This window comes from Barbus barbus (genome assembly GCF_936440315.1).
Source record: "Barbus barbus genome assembly, chromosome: 21".
NCBI lineage: Eukaryota > Metazoa > Chordata > Actinopteri > Cypriniformes > Cyprinidae > Barbus > Barbus barbus.
Genome location: NC_136749.1, coordinates 27,181,056 through 27,202,088, shown reverse-complemented (window position 1 = coordinate 27,202,088; position 21,033 = coordinate 27,181,056). Strand labels below are relative to the sequence as shown.

At 35.5% G+C, this 21,033-nt stretch overlaps 1 protein-coding gene across 1 annotated transcript in view; it reads left to right on the top strand.

The window, feature by feature from the left end:
- Nucleotides 1–21,033, top strand: part of LOC306887841 (CUB and sushi domain-containing protein 3-like) — a gene marked incomplete at both ends in the record, with an annotated part of 269,530 nt that overhangs the window by 234,995 nt on the left and 13,502 nt on the right. The window contains 4 exons of the mRNA XM_079445841.1: nt 1,937–2,119; nt 3,919–4,095; nt 5,842–6,021; nt 14,209–14,382. Coding sequence (XP_079301967.1) covers nt 1,937–2,119; nt 3,919–4,095; nt 5,842–6,021; nt 14,209–14,382 — 714 coding nt within the window. The remainder of the gene's footprint in view (nt 1–1,936; nt 2,120–3,918; nt 4,096–5,841; nt 6,022–14,208; nt 14,383–21,033) is intronic.

The following is a 21,033-nucleotide window of genomic DNA, read 5'->3' as shown; positions in this document are numbered from 1 at the left end:
CAGAGAACCTCTTTAGCTGAACAACATCCATTCACATTTATGAAGAAATGGAGCAGTATGAACATTCTTCTTTTCTGTTTCATGCAAGAAATTAAGCCATGGGAGTTGGGAAAGACACGAAAGTGCAGTAAAAAAGTACAAATATATATATTTTTTGCTGAGCTATTAATTATTTATGCATTCAGCAGACGCTTTTATCCAAAGTGACTTACAATAGAGGAACATAAGCGATTCGTCTCAGAACAAGCAATATTTATATCATACAGGTTTATTAGAAAGCTAGGAAACAAGCTAGAGCAGTGGTGAAATGCAAGAGGAAGTGGGAGATTTTCCGGTAATAAAAAGCTGTTGTCATTGTTTTTCCTTTTCTATTGGCTGTCATAGTTCCTATCTCTACCTAATCGTACGAGGCAGGTGAGCAAAAAGATTGTGTAAGCTCAATCAAATAGTATTTTCACGCACAGAAAGTTCCTCTCCAAAATCTTCTGAAACAGCATGGTGAGTGACAGCTCAGAGAACAGGGGAAGTGTTCCTTTGAGATCCGTAACTGCTCTTTATTTGAGCTGTGGCAGTTCGGCACGCTGAAAAGCTCCTCTGTGGCCAAAAGAAGCTCTCAACTGATCCGAGGGCAGCGCTGGTCCCGCTTACATTTATAATGTCTCCGATACATCACTGAGCAGGTCTGTTTTGCTGTCAACTTGTCTTTCATTAATCCATTTAATCCCAGCGGTCACATCTATGATCACATTTTAGTTTAGAGTTTGACTTTCGAAGGATGAGAAAAGGGTTTTTGGTGTATTTTATACTACAAATGACTGTCTAGATTTCATATATTTCACGTGGACATTTTGACATGGCTGGTGTGAATAGTCACATAACACGAAACCTTTATTTCCAGTTAACTCCCTTGAAAGCAACTGAAATCTGTGATACCACACACACACACACACATTTCCATATATATATATATATATATATATATATATATATATATATATAGGAATGTTTACATATTTTTACTGGACAAAAAAAAAATTGTTTTATTTATTTATTTAAATTTTTTTATTATATCAAAAATACAGTAAAACAGTAATACTGTGAAATAATAATTATTTAATATTAAACAAAATACTTGGAGAACTGTTTTTCATTTTTAATATTAAAAAATATATTTATAATTGTGTATATTTTAAGAATTTTCAGCATCTTTACTCCAGTGTTCGGTGTCACATAAGCCTTCATAAATCATTCTAATATGCTAACAGTAAAATAGTTATTTTTTGTCTTGTTTATTTTATTTATTTATTTATTTATCCACTAAAAAATCGAAATATCTATCCCTAAAACAAGATAAATATACATCCTACCAAAATTGTGTAATATATTAAGACTTGTTTTCAGAGAATATATTTTAAATGTTTTATTTCTTGAATCTGTTGGCAAATGCATAATGCATAAATAACTAGCAAAACACCAAAAAGTGAGGTTTTTGAAACGAGAAAAATAAAACTGTTTACCATTTTGGAAATAATTATTTAAGCTCAAATCAATATTTCATATCCATCTGTTTATTTATTTAGCAAGTGTCGCCATCTAATAAGCCAGATAGTGTAGAGTCAGCTGGCCGTTTTGGTGAAATGAACCGCTTTAGTGTGATACAAGACCCCTCGGCTTTGAGTTTATGTTGTAATAATGGCTGACTAACTGTATATTATGTCTTACATATTGACTAAGTCTGCAGTTTCAGTCTCCCATGGGTTGCACATACTTCCAGCAACTTACTGTCAACTTTTTTTTTCCCAAGAAGAAACATGCAGTTTGTTTCCATCCAAGTAGAAAAATACATGTGCTCGCTCAGCTGGAAAAATGAGTATGAAGTATGGAGAATAGTATCTAGAATATAGTCTCTAGAATATATGTGCACTTGTCTGTGCAGGTGATAAACGGGGCGCCTGCGGGGATCCGGGCACGCCGGCCCATGCCACCCGAGAGGAGGGCAGCTTTCAGCAGCACGCTAAAGTGCGCTTCACTTGCGCCACAGGTCACACGCTATACGGCTCGGCAGAACGGATCTGCTTCCCCAACGGCACTTGGTCAGGCCGTCAGCCCACCTGCAAACGTAAGTAACTTCTTTAGACACCATGCATAATGCATGCGCACACCGGGACACTGATATGCATCAAACAAGAAGTCTTTTGTCTCGTCGAACATTTGAGTGAACATTTGTCATGGCATTCATGCGTTCTGTAATTGACGCAAAAGACGACCTTGCACCTGAGGCTTTTGAAGAAAGTGTTTTTTTTTCTGCTGCTTTTGCAGCTCTTTTAGTCTGACGCATTGTCCGTGTCATCTCGAGGGTGACAGGTTATTGCGGTCCAGCGCCATGCTGGGCTATAAAACAGATTTACAGATTGTTAGCGCGCAGGTCCCAGGAGGCGAAAATTTCTCAAGCTTGAATGTTTTTGCTACGCAGCTCTGGTCTAACAGCTTGTCTTGCATTAAATCCCATCATGCCCCCCTGTGATTTTCCAGGCCGAACAAACACCAACATCTCCTGCAGTTTAACCCCTCTCAACCCGTGCATGAGGGGAGAAAACTGAAAGAAGTCTATTACCTTTGCAAAAATATCCAAGTAAAAACATATCAGGCTCTTCAAAATCAATCCAAATGAGGAATAGTCAAGTTGTGCTCAATGAAGTACTATATTTTTTTTAACATTTTGAATTAGCTTTAGACCAATTCTCACTATTAACTAGTTGCTTATTAGCATGCATATTACTAGCATATATTGATTGTTCATTAGTACTTATAAAGCACATATTAATGCCTCATTCTGCATGACCATATTTTAGATACAGTTTAGACTACCTTACTAATTATTAAAAAGCAAATTAGGAATTTATTGAGGCAAAAGCCATAGTTAATAGTAATATTTGAGAATTGGTCCTCAAACTAAAGTGTGATTTTATTTATTTATTTAGATTTTGTGGGGGGTTTATTTTTATTTAGACTTATTTGTTTTATTTCATTTTTAGCAATGTTACTACTTTGTCATTTTCCTTTAAGTTTTTCATCTAATATTTAACAACACTCCACCGAAGCAAATTTCTCTGAAAGTTTGTGTCAATTTTTATGTTATACTTATTATTCATATATATATATATATATATATGTATACTATTATATTATACTTGTTTATTTATTAGTCATGCAGTATATTATTGTATGGTTTATTAATATTTTGAATTAGCTTAAAATTTATATTTTTAATTTTATTTTAAGTTTTAATAATGCTATCCTGTGCTGTTGTGATATTTATTATGATTACCTTTTAGTATTTTTCAGTTTTAATTTCTTTTTATTTCAGTTTTAGTAATTTTACCTTAATTTATTTCAGTTAGCTGTCAAGGCAACATTTCTAATTTCCACTCAAGTTTTTCATCTTATATATATATATATATATATATATATATATATATATATATATATATATATATATATATATATATATATATATATTACTATATATATACTTTTATTTTTCAATTTTATTTCAATTAACAAAAATATGTTTCTAATAGTTATAGTTAACAATAACCAAAGCAAATTTTCAGAAAGTCTGCTATGATATTTTATACAAATACACTGGAAAATAAATCACTCTGAAATTGCTAGTAACTAAATTAATGGCAGAAATAGCATTAAGCACATTGAAATCCATTTTTTTTATGTAGAAAAACTAATTTTCTTGTAAGATGTGCTCCAACAATATTTATTTGCAACTTTGAAAAATCATTTACCATTACAGCATCCCTCCTGTAATCACAAGCATATTCCTTTTTCAAAGGCCCTGCATGAAGGAAATGACCCATCTGGATGTGTGTTTTTCTGCTAATGCGATTCTTTTTCATCCAATAGCTGTTCAATGCGGGAATCCTGGGACACCGGCTAATGGGCGCATTTCACGTGTTCATGGCACCACCTTCTCTCACTCCATCATCTACTCGTGTGTGGATGGATACCGGCTCTTGGGTTCTCCCTCCCGTCAGTGTCTGGCGAACGGTACCTGGTCTGGCAGCGAGCCCAACTGCACCCGTACGTACCCAAGCTGTTGTCTTACATCCTGGAAAAACTTAAACATGTTGGCAGCGTTCAAGCCTTCCTTCATCTGTTTAGTTTTCCCCCCCAACTGCGTCTCTCTCTCAATAAATGTTGGCATTCGAACAGGAAAGACTTTCCGTAATAACGAGACGCCCATTTGTAATTAGCCCAACCATCTTATCATGCGGTTGTTGTTGCTCAGATGTGGACCCTGTTCACCTCGTGAGCAATCTCATTAATGGAGCCAGATTTATTACTGCCGCTGTCTAAGTAATAATAGGATGAGATGACAGGCAGAATCAATCTCACGCTGACGTATAATGCGAGATTGATGTCGGGGTAGTGGGAGAATAATGAGCAGGGGAGTGCTGCAGGACTGCGGTGAATTTCACATGACATTACTCAACGCTCCGAAGAGATGCTCTTTGTTGATGTGACAAGATAAACTGTGGATGTTAAAGGTGAAGTCATTTCAGAATGGCACAAATGATGAATGTAATTAAACACTCCCCCCGTCTGTCATTGATTAGTCAAACAGGAAGTCCTGCCCCAAATGCACTGCGCTTACATGCATTTTAAAACTTTTTTTTTTTAAATGTCATGTAACCGTTGACTTCATACCAGTACTGTTAATGCAAATTCAGGCTAACACGCAGATAATCCAGCACGATTCATCTGTACATGTTAGGTGGTTTCCAAGTAGTTGCTTGCCAGTGCTGGAAAGATTATTTATAAATTGTAGCCCATTACTGGGCTATTTTGATCACATTTGATCAAAAATACAGTAGAAACAGTAATATTGTGAGATATTGTTACAATTCAAAATAACTGTTTAAATATATTTTAAAATGCAATTTTTTCTTTAATGTTAAGTTGAATTTTTAGCGTCATTACTCCAGTCTTCAGTGTCACACGATCCTTCAGAAATAATTTCTTATTTATATTTATTGACACATTAAAATATAAATTAATTGTATTTATCATGTATAATTTCTTATTATTATCAATGTTGAAAACACTTGTACTGTTTAATATTTTTGTGGAAATCATGATTCATTTATTTCAGGATTATTTGATGAATGGAAAGTTTTAAAAAATATATTTGAAATGGAAGTTTTGTAACATTATAAATATCTTTACTGCCACTTCTGATCAATTTAATGCATCCTTGGTGCATAACAGTATTAATTTCTTTAAAAAAATCTTCCTGACCCCGAATCATAAAGGTGAGTTACATGCTGAGGTTGAATATGTAGTAAAAGTATTATTAATAGTCAGACATTCTTGATTTAGCAAACACCTCTAATGAATATAACCTAGAAAATGATTGTTTACTAGCGAATATTAATGCAATGATAGTATTATTATGAATAATTTTGTTATGAATGCAATAAGGGGCTTGATGCTGCGAATATAATGCTTTGACAGTCCAAGTGTTGTTGAACTGAAGATGTTGTTCTGCTCGATGACAAAATGTGCCATTTTTCAGCTGTAGTGTCTAACCCGAGGCTTGACCATTATACTCTCAGTGTGACTGGCAGAACTGTAACAGAAGCATCCAGAATAATTATTTGTTTAGTTTTAGTTCCCTGGGAGACAGTCTTGAATCCATAAACAGTTTAATGATGTTGTGTGTTTAGACTCTTCATATACGCTCACACAAATAATGGTGTCACTGTTTCAAGACATTTTCATAATGCGCTTTCTTCCAAGCGTTACATCGCTCTTCTGCTCTAATAGTGATCAGTTGTGGGGATCCGGGCGTACCTGCCAGCAGCCTGAGGTTCGGCGAGAACTTCACCATCGGCCAGAACGTGACGTATTCCTGTCAGCCCGGCTACCTGATGGAGAACAGGAGCTTTGTTATCCGCACCTGCACCCACAACGGCACATGGAGCGGAACGTTACCCACCTGCCAAGGTACAGAGTTTGAAGGCCTTTCTTTTTCTCAAATTACGATACTGAGACTTTTTGGTGGTTTGCCGAGGCTCTGAGTGCCACAAACAAACAGATGTTGCTCTGTAGTTGCCAAGGCTTCTTGGATTGTAAACAGGCCATTGTTTCTGAAGGAAAGCATCAAAGAATAAGGGTTAACCGCGACTTTTTCTCACGTCAGAAGAGAGTGAGAGAGAGAGGAGATTCATGAATATTTGACAGTGCTTCTCTGTGAGCGCACTCTTGCAGGAACGCTCATCGACTTCCTGTATCCTTTGATTACTGAGACGATCTAAACTGGTGATAACTGTGCTCAGGTAGACGACAAATGAAATGGACGTGAATGTTTTCAAAATCAGGATTTTAGGTTAAGACTGATCAAGTGCATCTTACGTACTATAACACTTTCTTTGATTTTTTTTAAAGTTTTAACACTATTTTTCATGAGTTTTCAAACATTTTTGTGTTTTTTTTTTTTTTTTTTTTTTTTTTATTTATTATAATGAATGCTATGTTTTTAGGTGTCCATTAACACAATATTGTAGATAGCCAAAATTATTTTAATAAATATATAAAAAACTCATCATTGGTTTTAAAAACCATTAAAATCATTAACTTAATAAATTAATTATCAAATCACTAAACAAATTAATAACTGCCTATTGCATTTAATTTTAACATTTTGTTTTCATTTTTTATATTTTTTATAATTATTCTTGGATTGGTTTTTAATTTAAGACTGGTTTGATTCATTTGCAGAGTTGCGGTCGTTTTTTTAGGTTTCAATTTCTTCTAGTTAGTGCAAATTTGCTATTGCACAAATGTGAATAATAATAATAATATATATATATATATTTTTAAATGATTTTATATTTTTCCATGCAGTATTTATTATTGCAACAGCAAAAATTAGAATTAATAACATTTAGTTATCAATTTATTTTCAAATGAATGCTGTGATTTTAAATGTCCAATTGTTCATTATATACATAATATTATTTTTTATTCTTTTTTTTATCACATCTACAACAGATCATTTATTAATTTAGGCAAAATCATATGGAGATTTGTATTTCTTACTGTTAAAAATTAGGACTGTCAATGGAATAAATTACTGCATCACCCTAAAAAATACATTTCTTAATTGATTTTTTTGTCTCAAATTTTCCAAGTACCCCTACTTAGCGGTCACCTCAGGGTCCCTTTTATTGGACATTTAGTTGTTTATTAGGTATTCCACTATTGTGACACACACAGTGTGAAATATGTAGAATCATTAGCAACCGTTCTCCAGTATTCAGCATTGATTCAATCTTGGCTTTGCGATAAGCGTCATTTCTGTCTGTGGCATTCAGCGCTCTCCTTTCAGCCGTTTATTTATTTATTTATTTGAGCCAATATCAGATTTTCTTTGGCAGCCCACATGCTCACATCCGTTTACAAATCACTGTGAAGAAACTTCCTTCCAACCATTTCCTTCCTCCAGCTTTCCAGTTAGCGCTAAAACACTATTGACAGTTGTTGCTTGGAATAGTTGATATTTTTTTGACTTCACCATCCTCATTATAACATTAGTCCTTGAAGGATGTAAGCATAAATATCTAGAATCCAACTCATTTAGACCTGTTTTTCCACAATCAATACCATATCTTGTTAGCTAAAGAAATCTGCATTGCATACTGTACATGAAAATGGAGGCTATTAAAATTCTGAGAACAAATACAGAGACCAAATTGCTCCATGAGATCCTGCAGAGAAACATCAATGTAGCGTCCTAATAGGCCGTAATGCAAAGTCATTAGAAAGCCATTTCTTGGGCCCGGCGTAGATGGATCGTAGCCCGTGAATGATTTGTGGCGGGACGGACCCTCAGGCGCGCCTCCCGTCAGTCGGCGGTGAAGTCTGCCGCGAGGCATTTGTGCTCGAGGGCTCATCTCGCTCTCAGTTTCTCCTTCATTGCACTTGGTCTCAGCATCCGCAGACAGTGCAGCTGAAGACTGTCAGTGTCCAGTGACCTATCTGAGATTAGCATGCAAGTCCGTCACACACATGGGAGTATCAAGGATTTTTAAAAATGGGATTTCCAGGCCTAGAAAAGTCATCGAAATTTCTATAGGGAATATAAATATGTCCATTTATGCTCTGCTGGGCCTTTGCTTAAATTCACAAAGCCCGGGACAAATTGTTCCCTTGGGCCTGATACTTAGAGAAATGCTTTGGGATCAAGGTTATTATTGTTAACTAAAATGATTAACTTGACTATTAACTTTGTTAATTGAAATAAAGCTGAAATAAAAATGAGAAATATAAAATATAAATATTATATGGAAAACTTTTAAATATTGCATTGGCAAATAACTGAAATAAATTACATTTTAAGTATTACAATTGCTAACTGGAAAAAATGAAATCCTATGAAGTAATATTAGAGAGAGAGAGAGAGATAGAAACGGGGGGGGGGGGGGGCTGTTGTTTTTTTTAAGTTAATGTCTTACGTTCAGTTCTTATTTGAGGAAAGGACAAATGTGTTCATATGTGTGGATGACAGTCGTAGTTGAATATATGTGCATATGCAGGAAGACACCAGACAGAAGCAGACTTGTAAAACAGCACTGGAAGGTTTCTTTCTCCACAAACTGTCAAAACTTTTAAAAGACAAACAGGCACAGGTGTCTCATTAAAGACCGAGGCGAGAGGAGACCAGTGAGTGTGTTTCTCAAGCGTGTCAGTTGTTGGTACTTGAAAACCATTGTAATAGTGTTGATTTTAGTCATTAATGACAGTGCCGCGGTGTTTCATATGGGATATTTCAGTCTGTTTTCCCCTTTCATTGACAGTACCTCATTTTAAACGTGGGCTTGTATTGGACCCTGTTATGTACTTTTCTGATGTGTTTACAGATAAATTTTTCAGACCGAAACTTCGGTCGATATTCTCCCAGAACAGTAAACAACACAGTTTCTGGGGGGAAAGGTTAAGGTTAGTTGGAAAAAGATTCGTAAGTCTTGTCAAAGCACCTTGGCTGAGAATAAAGGTGGTGTTTTGGAGGAAATGCTTTATACTTGGCATCACTGCTGTTCACCTCGGGTCAGTCGTGCAGATGAGCAGCAGCGACACGCGGTTCTGTCATCACACTGAGCTGCGGACGGCCTCAGGGACCCGCTTGAGCGATGGGCCTTTCTACGTGCAACACATGCTGAGTGACTGCAAAACGCACACAAACGTGATGCAAAACATGGCCTGTAGAGCACACAGCTGCAAGAGACTGCTGCGGTTCAAGCCTTTTAGAGCTGGAGACAGGCTGGCAAACTCATGCCATTGATCGAGGCAGAACATGTTGACATTTTGGGTCGATCAAACCCTTAAAATATAGCATCAGCGTCCAGCAAGACTGCAAATTACATATTAATTTTTTCATCTCTGCCATTTTAATTTAAGCAACTTTTTAGGGTGTTTTTCTCTCTTTATTTGTATGTACAGTAGGCTACCATTTAAAAGCTTGTCCTCTCTCAATTGCAAGTTTATACTATATATTACAATTTCAGTTTTCTAAAAATATATATATTTTTGGATTTTACATCTCATAAACTTTGACTTTTTTTAATCTGAATTCTGAGATTTAGGTCTTGCAAGGTTACGTTGTTTCACAGAACTCTGAATTCTTATTGTGTAATTCTTTGTTTTTTTGTTGTTTTTTGCAGTGGACTCAATCTCACAATTTTGACTTTTTCCCTTTCATTAGTGAGTTTATATCTCACAATTTTTATTTCTACTCTACATTTAAAAGGTTGATATTAGGAAAATACATACAGCATACCATATTATATATATGTGTATATATATCAGAAAAAAAAATATTTCTGTAATTTTATTTCTCATCTGCATTTTGCTCTCTAGCTTATCAGGTCTGATGACATTACAAGCGAACATTGAACATGTTGCAGAATTTTTACTATTTTTGTCTTGTTCTGATGACTTTACATATTGTGCAGGGATCATATGAACTGTTTTGTAGTTCTCTATACAGCCATGGTTACTCTGAATGGTTAAGTGTAATAACCATTTCAAATTTTGGGATGGGGGTTGTTTTTTATGCACTAACCATGCCACTTTACTGTTAAAGCTGTTTGTATGAAGTATGTGTAATTATCTGCATGCATACAGTACATCGCACTTAGTGTGTGCACTTGAAATATTTCACTAGATACCGACTATTAACTGAAGCATCAACTAACAAGGCTTATTGCATGTGTTGCTTTAATAATTAAGTTAGGTGCATGAATCTATTTAATAGCAGTGGATTTAATATTCAACACCCTTCCGAGACACGTGAACACTTAGCATTTCAGTTTTTGACCTTGTTAGCTTCCATGTCTCATTAAGCCCGATCCCTGAGCAATGAGATTCACACATAAAATCATCATCATCTTCTTCATCAAGCTTGTGTCTGCTTAAAGCAGTCTCCACACACCTTGAACAGCCACTACGCTCATTTATTATACATTATACATCCTGCATCCTATATGTGAAGGCTTTCAATCACCACCGCAAAAAGCAACTGCGCTTGCTTTATCCCTTCGCTTTTGACTTTGATTGGGTCGGACAGCTCGCCAAACTCTCCGGCCCTTCCTCTGGAGTCTGGAGTCATCTCGCGGCTCTCTCCCAGCACCTCATATACTGTATTTACTGAAGCAGCAGCACTATAAGCCACAGGCTTACACTCTTCTGCGAAGGGATCTTCTGTCCTACCTTCACATTTAATCTCCAAAGCTACGAGCAGCTCGCAGGACGTTTCCAACAACTCCAGATCAGCCAGGCAGTCGTGCAAGGCATGTTTTCCTACTGCAGAGAATTGTATGAAGCACAAAGCTTAGAGGAGCTCTTCACCCAAAAATGAAATATGTCATCATTTACTCGACCTCATGTCGCTCTGAAAGCGAATGACTTTATTTTCTTCTGTGGAACCCAGAAGGAGGATTTTTGAAGGAAATTCAGTTTGAAGGAGCTGTCGAGCTCCAAAAATGCCTGTAGAAGTAGCAGTGTTGCAAATTTGGGAGATTTGTCACCACATTTAGCAACTTTCCCATGGTTCCTGCAACTTTGAAAGATACTGTTTTTTTGTGGTTATTAAAATATACTGATGTATTTACTGTATACATATGTTGTATTGACAATTGAAGAGTTCAGATGCGAAAGCCTCTAAGTGCCATCTTACATTTTCTTCTAAAATTAGTATTTTTATCAGGCTCCAATGTTTGTTCAGTTATTTCACTTTAATGGCAATGAAAAGAACCTATTCATTGCCATTAAAGTGAAATTACTGATCCTAAAAAAAATTCAAACGGCACTTAGAGGCTTTTGCATCGGAACTCTTCAATGTTGTATCTAAAAATATCTAAAAACCATGAGAACCACTGTGTTACAGACTCTGAGGAGCACTTCACATGATCTCTGATCTGTCAATCATGATTGAAGGAACTTTTCAAACATGTTTGGTGTGCAACTACTTTTTGATACAATCAATGGGAACAGAGATAGAATGTGACAGCTAATAGAACAGAGAGGAAAGTAGCAACTCGTTTGGAATGACATGAGTAATAACAAATCTTCCTAAACCTACAAAACATTTCTTTTGTGGACCTTTTTTAAATTTCAGTTTGTGTTCCATGTAAGAAAGGGTTTGTAATGACACGAGGTTAAGTAAATTTGTCATTTTGGTTTAAACTGTCCCTTTAATGAAAGCTGGTGGCTATTCAATGTGATGAACTAAGACACGCAATTGACCTTTGAGTCTAATTTATTAGTTTTGCCTGGGTAGATTTACACATGAACAATAGGATCTTTACAGAGCAGCGCCGTGACTCCACACATCTTTTTTAGAGGTTTTATTGGGGCACTTGCTTTCCAAAACATCTCATCATTTATTCATACGCCGTCCAAACCCCAGCTGCTCCCCACCGACTGCTCTCCAACACTGTCAGAATATCAGCTCACGAGTTTCCATCTGCTCCCCCCCGCGTCCTTTTTTCAATTCGAGATTTGCAATTTAAAACATCTTTTGATTGGCCCTGCAGACGTTTGCTGACTTCTGTTGATTTCGCCAATGCAGGAAGTCTTTGCGTGTTATTTGTTAATAAACATTCGCATGGATTTAACATTCATTTAACATTTGATCCATACACAAAACGACACCAAAATCTCCTCTGAAAGTTCAAATAGAGATGATGCAACAGTTGCTGAGGTGAAAGCAGGTTGCAAAAGATGACTCTCAGCCCTGAGGCGATTTCCTGCTAATGTTGTGTTTAACCAGCTTCTTCCACACCTCTTAACACCTTGAAAACAAGCGAAAGTGCTGTAAAAACCCTGTGTTTTATTCACCATTCATAAATAGCACTTGAAGCTGCTGGAGTGATCATCAGTGACGTATTGAATACAGTGTTTGTGCTTTATTATATGATGTTGAAGTGGAACATAGTCCTTCACGGTTGAAAAACGACAGAAAAAAACCCTTCCTTTCTTCAGCGAGTTGCTTTCAAGACAAGTCTACAAAATATTAAAGCTTGGCCAGAGGGCAGTACAGCCTCAAAATACAGATCAGGACTTCAATGTCGGCTGCACTGACACTACATGAGGACGTTTGGTTGGGTTTTTCTTTCTGTGATCGATGTGTCTGCATGTGAAAAGTGAATGGTGAATTTAATATAGTTTGCAGTATTTATCACTATTTGGTTGGCATTGTTAGTGTGGAAACAGGTGGTAAATTAAAGTTTTGTTTTCTAGTGATCCTGATGGCAGTAATTGTAGTCGGATCATTTGTGTGTGTGTTTGTGTGTGTGTGTGTGTGTGTGTGTGTGTGTGTGCACCTGGTATTCATCACGTCCTGGGGACCAAATGTCCCCACAAGGATAGTAATACCAGTAAATCTTAATCTTGTGGGGACATTTTTTGGTCCCCATGAGGAAACAAGCTTATAAATCATACAGCATAAAGTTTTTTGAAAATCTAAAAATGCAGCATGTTTCCTGTGAGGGCTAAGTTTAGGTGTAGGGTTGGTGTAGGGCAATAGCACATACAGATTGTACAGTATAAAAACCATTACGCCTATGGGATGTCCCCATAAAACATGGAAACCCAACATGTGTGTGTGTGTGTGTGTGTGTGTGTGTGTGTGTGTGTGTGTGTGTGTGTGTGTGTGTGTGTGTGTGAGTGATGTGGGACAGCTAGCAACAAAATACTATCACTATGGGACAATTCCAAATTAACATTCATTTGAACTCTCAAGTGTTTGACAGACTTTCAAATGTTTTAAAATCCAAACATCATGTTCATTTATTACATGAGGGAATTAAAGTTGCCGGTTTAATGAAGTGAATATGAATGAATCAAATTCCTGCTCAGTAGGAACAAATGAAACAACTGAGTCCAAATAGACACCATGATGAATGTGTGCTTGAGTGACCTGCATATGAAATATGATGTTGTTTTTGTGCAGTATTTATTAGATTTACATTTATTAAGATCAAGTTCATTTATTACTCTCTTGTGCTCAGTGGGAATGCGTGTTTCATCTGTAGTGGTTGTATATTTTGGTTCAAAACCGTCTTAAGTGAGGGCATGCTTGTGAATATCATTGCCTGTATTTTTTGTTTTGCTTTATAAACAAGTGAACAACACATAAAACCACACTAGCACACATTGAGACAAGAGCTAACTGTAGAATAAAGGTAGACTGTTTATGTTTTGCTCTCCACAAAAATATAAAGCTACACAACTCATTTCAACACTGATAATAATAAGAAATTACATATTACATATTCTTGAGCAGCATACTAGAATTATTTCTGAAAGATCATGTGACAGACTGGAGTAATGATGCTTAAAATTCAGCTTTGCATCATAGGAATAAATTATATTTCAAAATATATTCACATAGAAAACAGTTATTTAAAATTATAGTAATATTTTGCAGCATTGCTGTTTTTATCGCCTCTTTGATCAAGTAAATGCAGACGTGATGAGCATAAGAGACATCTTTTAAAAAAAGTCTCAAATCTAGACCAGATTGACCAAACAACCTCAATTTTGCGACCACATTTGTGGCATTACCTAATTTGCATAATTCCTTTATTGAATCATGAACTTGGATCTCTCTCCGTGTGTTTGTCTCTTCAGCGGTGACCTGCGCTCCTCCGCCCGGCGTGTCTAACGGTGAGGTGGAGGGCTCTGTGTTCGAGTGGGGCACCAGCGTGAGCTACCGCTGCCTGATGGGATACGAACTGTCCTTCCCCGCCGATCTCACGTGTGTCGGCAACGGCTCCTGGAGTGGAGAAGTTCCTCTGTGTCTGCGTGAGTGATGTTCTGAACCTTTCTTTCTCTTGTCCAAGCTGCTCTTGTCCATACAGTGAAAGTGAAATGTTTTTGATTTATTCTGTTAGGCAACAAAGAGAACAAAAAACAATAAAAGCAGCCTTTGAAGTGGTCCATACAACTTGGACATTTAATTTCAAGTCTTCTGAAGTCTTATATACAGTTTACGTGAGAAAGAGACTGAAATTTAAGCCTGAAAAGAGACTGAAAATTAAAAAAAAAAATTACTGATAAACTTCCTCTTTGCCATATTGCTCAAATCTCATTTGTTGCCTAGAGTAATCATTGTGATCATTAGTGTGTGGCGCCAATGATATCAAACCTGTCAAAGTTCATCTGAACCATAGATCTATAGAACTGATTTGCTCATTATGACATCATAAAAAGCAAAGCCACTGCATCACTAGATTACTATTAGTATCATTTGATTTTAATAATAAAGCTTTTTATATATGAAGCCTTGTTGTGCATTCTTACGTCCTAACAAGAGCACCTTAAAATAAAGCATTACCTAATATTTATATATGTAATAATAGTTTTTTTTTTCGTACATTAGGCAAACTGCAAGTGTTTAACAGTGATTTCATTAGCAGTATGCATGTTGAAGCGGTTAATGATTTAAACGTTAAATTGATAATTCAACAACATATACATATAACGCTTAACTCCTATGAAAACTGTAATTCAAGTCAAATTGAAATAGATGTTGTTCAATCATGAGATAAAATACATGCAAAAACATGAAGCATATTTCCAAGATCATGCATGGTAAACTTTGAATTTTAACACAGTATAGTGCAATATATTAACAGAGAGACTTGTGTTTATTCTGTATTTGAATCAGTTTCTGCTAATAATACCAAATATATGTCAAGCTATTGTATGACTTCAGAAGATTTGAACTATTAACTACTGCTATGTTGCTTTTTTGGGCACCATTTTTTAATAGTCCTTTCCTTAGTTTTAGTTTTCAGTTTGGTCTTATATTCATTTAAAGGTGTTATTGTTGATTTCAGCAGGTTTGTTAACTTGAGTCATACTCCCTTTTTCCAAATCTATGCCCTCCAAAGTCATTTTAGCCAACCTGATGTCAGCCAACCAGAATGTGCAGAGAGTGATTCTGATTGGCTAGTGTTTTGACTGCTTAAAAAGCATGAGTCACTCTCTTGCCAATTTTTTAGCTGTTTACAGAGTCTGGGTCTGTCACGGAGACACGGTGGGATTTCTCCAGACACCTATTGCAGTGATATCTGTCAGGTGATAGGGTCATTTTATGCATACTGATGCAAAAACTTTTCGCTTACAGGATTTTTTCATGAAGCAGCGAGATCTTGATATTACAAATGAGAACAGAGAGCTGTCACATAAATATATATCCAGAAATTATGATGCATAAGAAATGCTGATAAAGTGAAAATGCACTGTCCCATTTCATATAGAGTAAAACAAGTGCATTCTGTCAAATTAAATAGTACTATGAATGCCAAACGTGTGTTACTATTCCTGGTGGATATTTACACACACACACACACACATTGTATCCTGTCATTTAAAAAGAGTGTAAAGGGGCTGTCAAAGTTAACATTATAAAAATATTATATAACATTATAAAAGTGCATTTTTTTACAAAAAAAATCCTTAATGCAGGTTCTATTTCACCCTATAAATCACCATAGTTTAGGGTTGCCAGGTCCATGGTTCTCCTTCACATAACATTATTTGTAGCTCATGTCCTATCCAATAATCGCAAAAAACGTTGTGCTTTGTTGCTTCTGATAGGAAACAAAGTCTCAGCTCTCAAGTAATGTCAGGTTTATTGCAAAATTCAAACACTAAATGCCATTTTGATGCTCTTAAATGTGGCGTGACAGATCACTGTAGCCACTTCAATTCAAGCGGCAATGCAGCCTCTTTCACTTTAATACAAGATATAGCACAAAATAAATATGAATTAATATCAGAAGGTATGTTGGCAGATACGGTACAACTTACTGAAATGTATCATGTTTTATGTAATCGCTCAATCAGAATTTCAACTGAAAAAAGATGTCAAATAAAACAGATTATGAACAATATGTCACTTAGCATTTACCTGAAGAAAGCTATCCAGTGTTCACAACTGTCCATTACTTTCCATGAAATGTAACAAAGGCAATTGGTTACTTTTGTATGGAGTAACGCAATATTGTAAAGCATTACTTTTAATAGCTATATTTGTGTGTGTGTGTGTGCGTACATATATAGCATATATACATATGTCAAAAACAATATAAAACTATATATGTATAAAACTCTTTTGCAGCAGGAATTGGCAAGAGTCAAGAATCTGAAATATTTTGACTTTTGTTCAACTGTTTTGCAAGTATGAAATGAGATGAAAAGAAGCATTTTTAGCAACACAAAGGTACACGCTGAATAACTCTGATACCAGCATGCTTATCAGCTTTTATTTGTGAGAGCTTTTTGCACAATCCTGTCGTTCATAAATGCAAACAGGCTTGCTTTTCATCATCCATAACCAACAATCCTCTATGATCCATAAAGAAAAGCAATCTACTCCTAAACAGGGAGAGAGCGTAATTAGCATTTAATTTTCTGACGACTTCATGGCATTTCTCTCCATACAGATGGCAGATATCCATACATTAATGTTTTCATTACATTCACAATAGAGAGAAACAATGAATGACATGCAGCACAAGCTTCTTGTTAATCCCAGTTTCATAAAGTTTTTGTTGAATTCTAGCAAACATGCTATTTTTAAGTAAACAACTCATTAATTTCTTCCTCATTAACAGCCACAAACTTTCCAAATGTACTTTGGAAAACAGTATTTATTTATTTTTTTCGCTTGAATTAATTCTTTGTCAAACGGTAAGATTTTTTCAGCTGGGTCCCGTTTAACTCTACATGTTACATTCCCTTATAATGCCGTAGTGAAAGTGAAATACCATCCAAAGTGCGCGCACACGCACACACACACACACACACACACACGGAGCAGTGGGCAGCCATTTATGCTGCGGTGCCCAGGGAGCAGTTGGGGGTTCGGTGCCTTGCCCAAGGGCACCTCAATCATGGTATTGAGGGTGGAGAGAGCGCTGGACATTCACTCCCCCCACCTACAATCCCTGCCAGACCTGAGACTCGAACTCGCAACCTTTGGATTACAAGTCCGACTCTAACCATTAGGCCACGACTTCCCACAGTCGTATCACATTAGTATCTGCGTTTGCCGTTCAACAGCAAACTTTAAGAAGGTGTTTAAACGTGCCCTGTGCACAGGCTGTAGATAAGGTGCCAGAAATTCCAGATTGTCACATTTTAGTGCTGATAAGGCATAAATCGTAATTCATTCTTTTACGACTCTGCCAGCGCTTCAAGATTAGAGCCGTGCTAATGCGCGCTTCGAAGAACACAGATCATAGACAAATGGCAGCTCAGAAATTAAAGCCTCGTCTCATAGATCCAGCTCAACACCATGTGGCAATTTCCATGAATATGGTATAAAATAAGAACTAGAACTTTTTTTTTTTTTTCTTCATTTTCAATAAATGACAAGTGAAATGAGCTGCAGAAAACGTTGGCTGTTGAGGTGGACAATATTAGATTTTATTTTAAAGGCTTCTAATTTTTTTTGACATCTAAAACCTTCATTGATATATTTTTTTCTGCATTAAATAAACATTTATTTTCATATTTATAAATATTAAATAAAATAATTAAATTATTATTGTTGTTGTTTTTTTATTCCTTAAATTAAATAGAAAAATAATATTTGTTAGATTTTTTTTCTTAAATGAATTTGATAACATTTATTTCTTTCTTTCTTTTATTTTTTTTTCATCCTTCAAAGATTTCTGAAGGATCATGTGACACTGAAGACTGTAGTAACGATGCTGAAAAATCAGCATTGCATTGCAGAAATAAATTTCATTTTAAAATATATTAAAATAGAAAACAGTTATTTGAAATTGTAATAATATTTTATAATAGTACTGTTTTTGCTGTATTTTTGCTCAAATAAATGTATCTTTGCAGCAAAATCTTAATGATTCCAATCTTTTAAATGACATAATTACATAATATGCAAACACAGGTTTTTTGGTAAACTTTAAGTAAAACGTTTTCCCAAAATACTCATGCTTGGTTAATTTTTGTAGTTTATAATTTATCTTACATACAGTATCTAACAGCAACCCAAAAATGTTGAATTTCTGCTTCTAATGCATAACAATAAATCTTGTAACACTGAAGAGTACTGTATTCATGGAAAGTGCTGTATATTAAAGCATGGAATCTGCCCATCCGAAGATTCAATGACTATATTTAATCAGGTTAAAGCGGTTAGCACACTGTCAATACGTTTGCCCATCTACACAGAGCTGCAGTGTGAAATTCAGATTTGCTTTTTGTTGTGTGCTGTTTGTTGCTTCTCCAAAGCATTGTATTATTCATCAAGGAACTTGTTTCTGACACGGGGCCTGACTGGGTCCTCCAGTTCTGATTATTATGCATAACTTGCTCTAGCCTAGAGCTGTTGAAATTATTTTCTCTGTGAAAGAAAAAATCCAGCAGTCAGATGAGACTGGTCGGCGTGCACTGTAAAAACATCACTGATTCCATTGTCGCGGTGCCACATTGGCCTGCGAGACTTGTCGTTGCATGTGGAATATATATTGCTAGTAAGTGTTTGTGTTGTGCATATTTGCATCGTTATCTATCATTGGCCTGTCACACTTTATATCAGGGGCGGACTGGGGCCAAAAAGTGGCCCTGGACGTTTTGGCGCAGAGCGGCCCACCAAACCCGGTCCAGATAGTGCAGAATGCAGACTGTTTTTATGATGCCTTTCTATTGGTCATATACAGTATTTTTCATTTTTTGGTGCAAATACATTAAAGTAAATTTTCATTGAAGCCCAGCAATAAAACATAATAATGGCAATATATGCATGTCAAAGTCAGACATGCCCCTTTGCCAGCTGTGATGCCTGGTTACTGGTTTAAACTTGGGTCAGCACACCTTAATACTGCAGCTTCAACAATTGATGACCAATTCAAAGTCAATGTTTGAATAAACTGACAGCTCGGATGCCCAGATTATGCAGAGCTGTAATAACTGCTAATGCCGGATATTTTGATGAATCAAACAGTTTATACATAGAAAAAAACTTAAATTTTCATGTAATAAAATGTTTTCTTAGTTTGTGTTGTCCCTTATCAGTGCAAAATTGTCACAAATTAAAAAGGATTGATGCCAATATTGTCCAAAACCCCACTTTTCTAGGGCGTTTCCAAACTTTTGGAGGGCAGTGTAATGTCACAATTTAAAATGGCTCTCTTCTATGCAAATATATAGTAAAATATAATTTATTCCTGTGATCAAAGCTGAATTTTCAGCATCATTACTCCTGTCTTCGGTGTCACATGATCCTTCAGAAATCATTCTAATATACAGATTTGCTGCTCAAGAAACATGTCTGATTATTATGAATGTTGAAAACTGTTGTGCTGCTTCATATTTTTTTGTGGAAAATGTGATACCATTCAGTTTTGGGTAAGATTAAAAAATATAAATTAATATTATTCTTCAACAATGTTGCATTAAATCAAAGATTATAGAATACAAAAAGGGACTTTGATTAAATTGATTTAAGTGACAGTAAAGACATTTGAAGAGTTTATTTGCAAAAACCGATAACTGTTTTTTTTTATTATTTTTTTTTATTATATTTTTATTGTGTTAGTTAACTGTTTTGTATAGTTATTTTTAACCTAGGCAAAATAACCCAACTGCAGTTTGATTGAGATTAATTGGAGTTATCTGTTTTTGCAAATTAACTCTTCATTTACACATTACGAAGTAGTTATAATTCAAATAAATGCTGTTCTAAAACCATTATTAATAATTGATCACAAATAATAACTGATAATAATTATGCAGCAAATTAAACAGCATTAGAATGATTTCTGAAGGGACACTGAAGACTGGAGTAAGAAATAAATTACATTTTAAAACATCATCCTAAATAGAAAACCACAATTTTAAGTGTAATATTTCATAATATTATTGTTTTACTGTATTTTTGATCAAATAAATCCAAATAAATAAAAAGCCTTTCAAATTTTAACCACCACTGTGTGTATAAAATAGGCTAATGCATGTGAATTTATATAATAAAAATATAATTTGCTTATTAATTACTTTCCTATGCACAGCATTCGAAAACAAAAGTCTTCAGATTTCCGTTCTAGAGTAAGATTGAGAATGATTTTTTTATATATTATTAAACATTTTCTTAGACACGTGAAATCACGGAAGAAAGCCTATATAGAGAGATATAGTAACTCTTATCTCATATCTGCTGAAAACTATTTTATGTATCCTACATTGTGACTCCCGGTGCTCCAGATGGCCAGTCTGCCACTGCTTTATATGCAAAGAGTACACACGGTCAAATGACAAAATGCATTAAATCAGTATGCATGTGTGTTTGTTCGATCTTTCTTTACAATAAATCTTATTTGCTTTATTATTTTATTATATATGACATCCATTGCCAATTTTTTCCCCAGTAATATTAGATCAGCAGTAGTAGTGGCCAACTGAATTGCGTTTTTCAGTAAC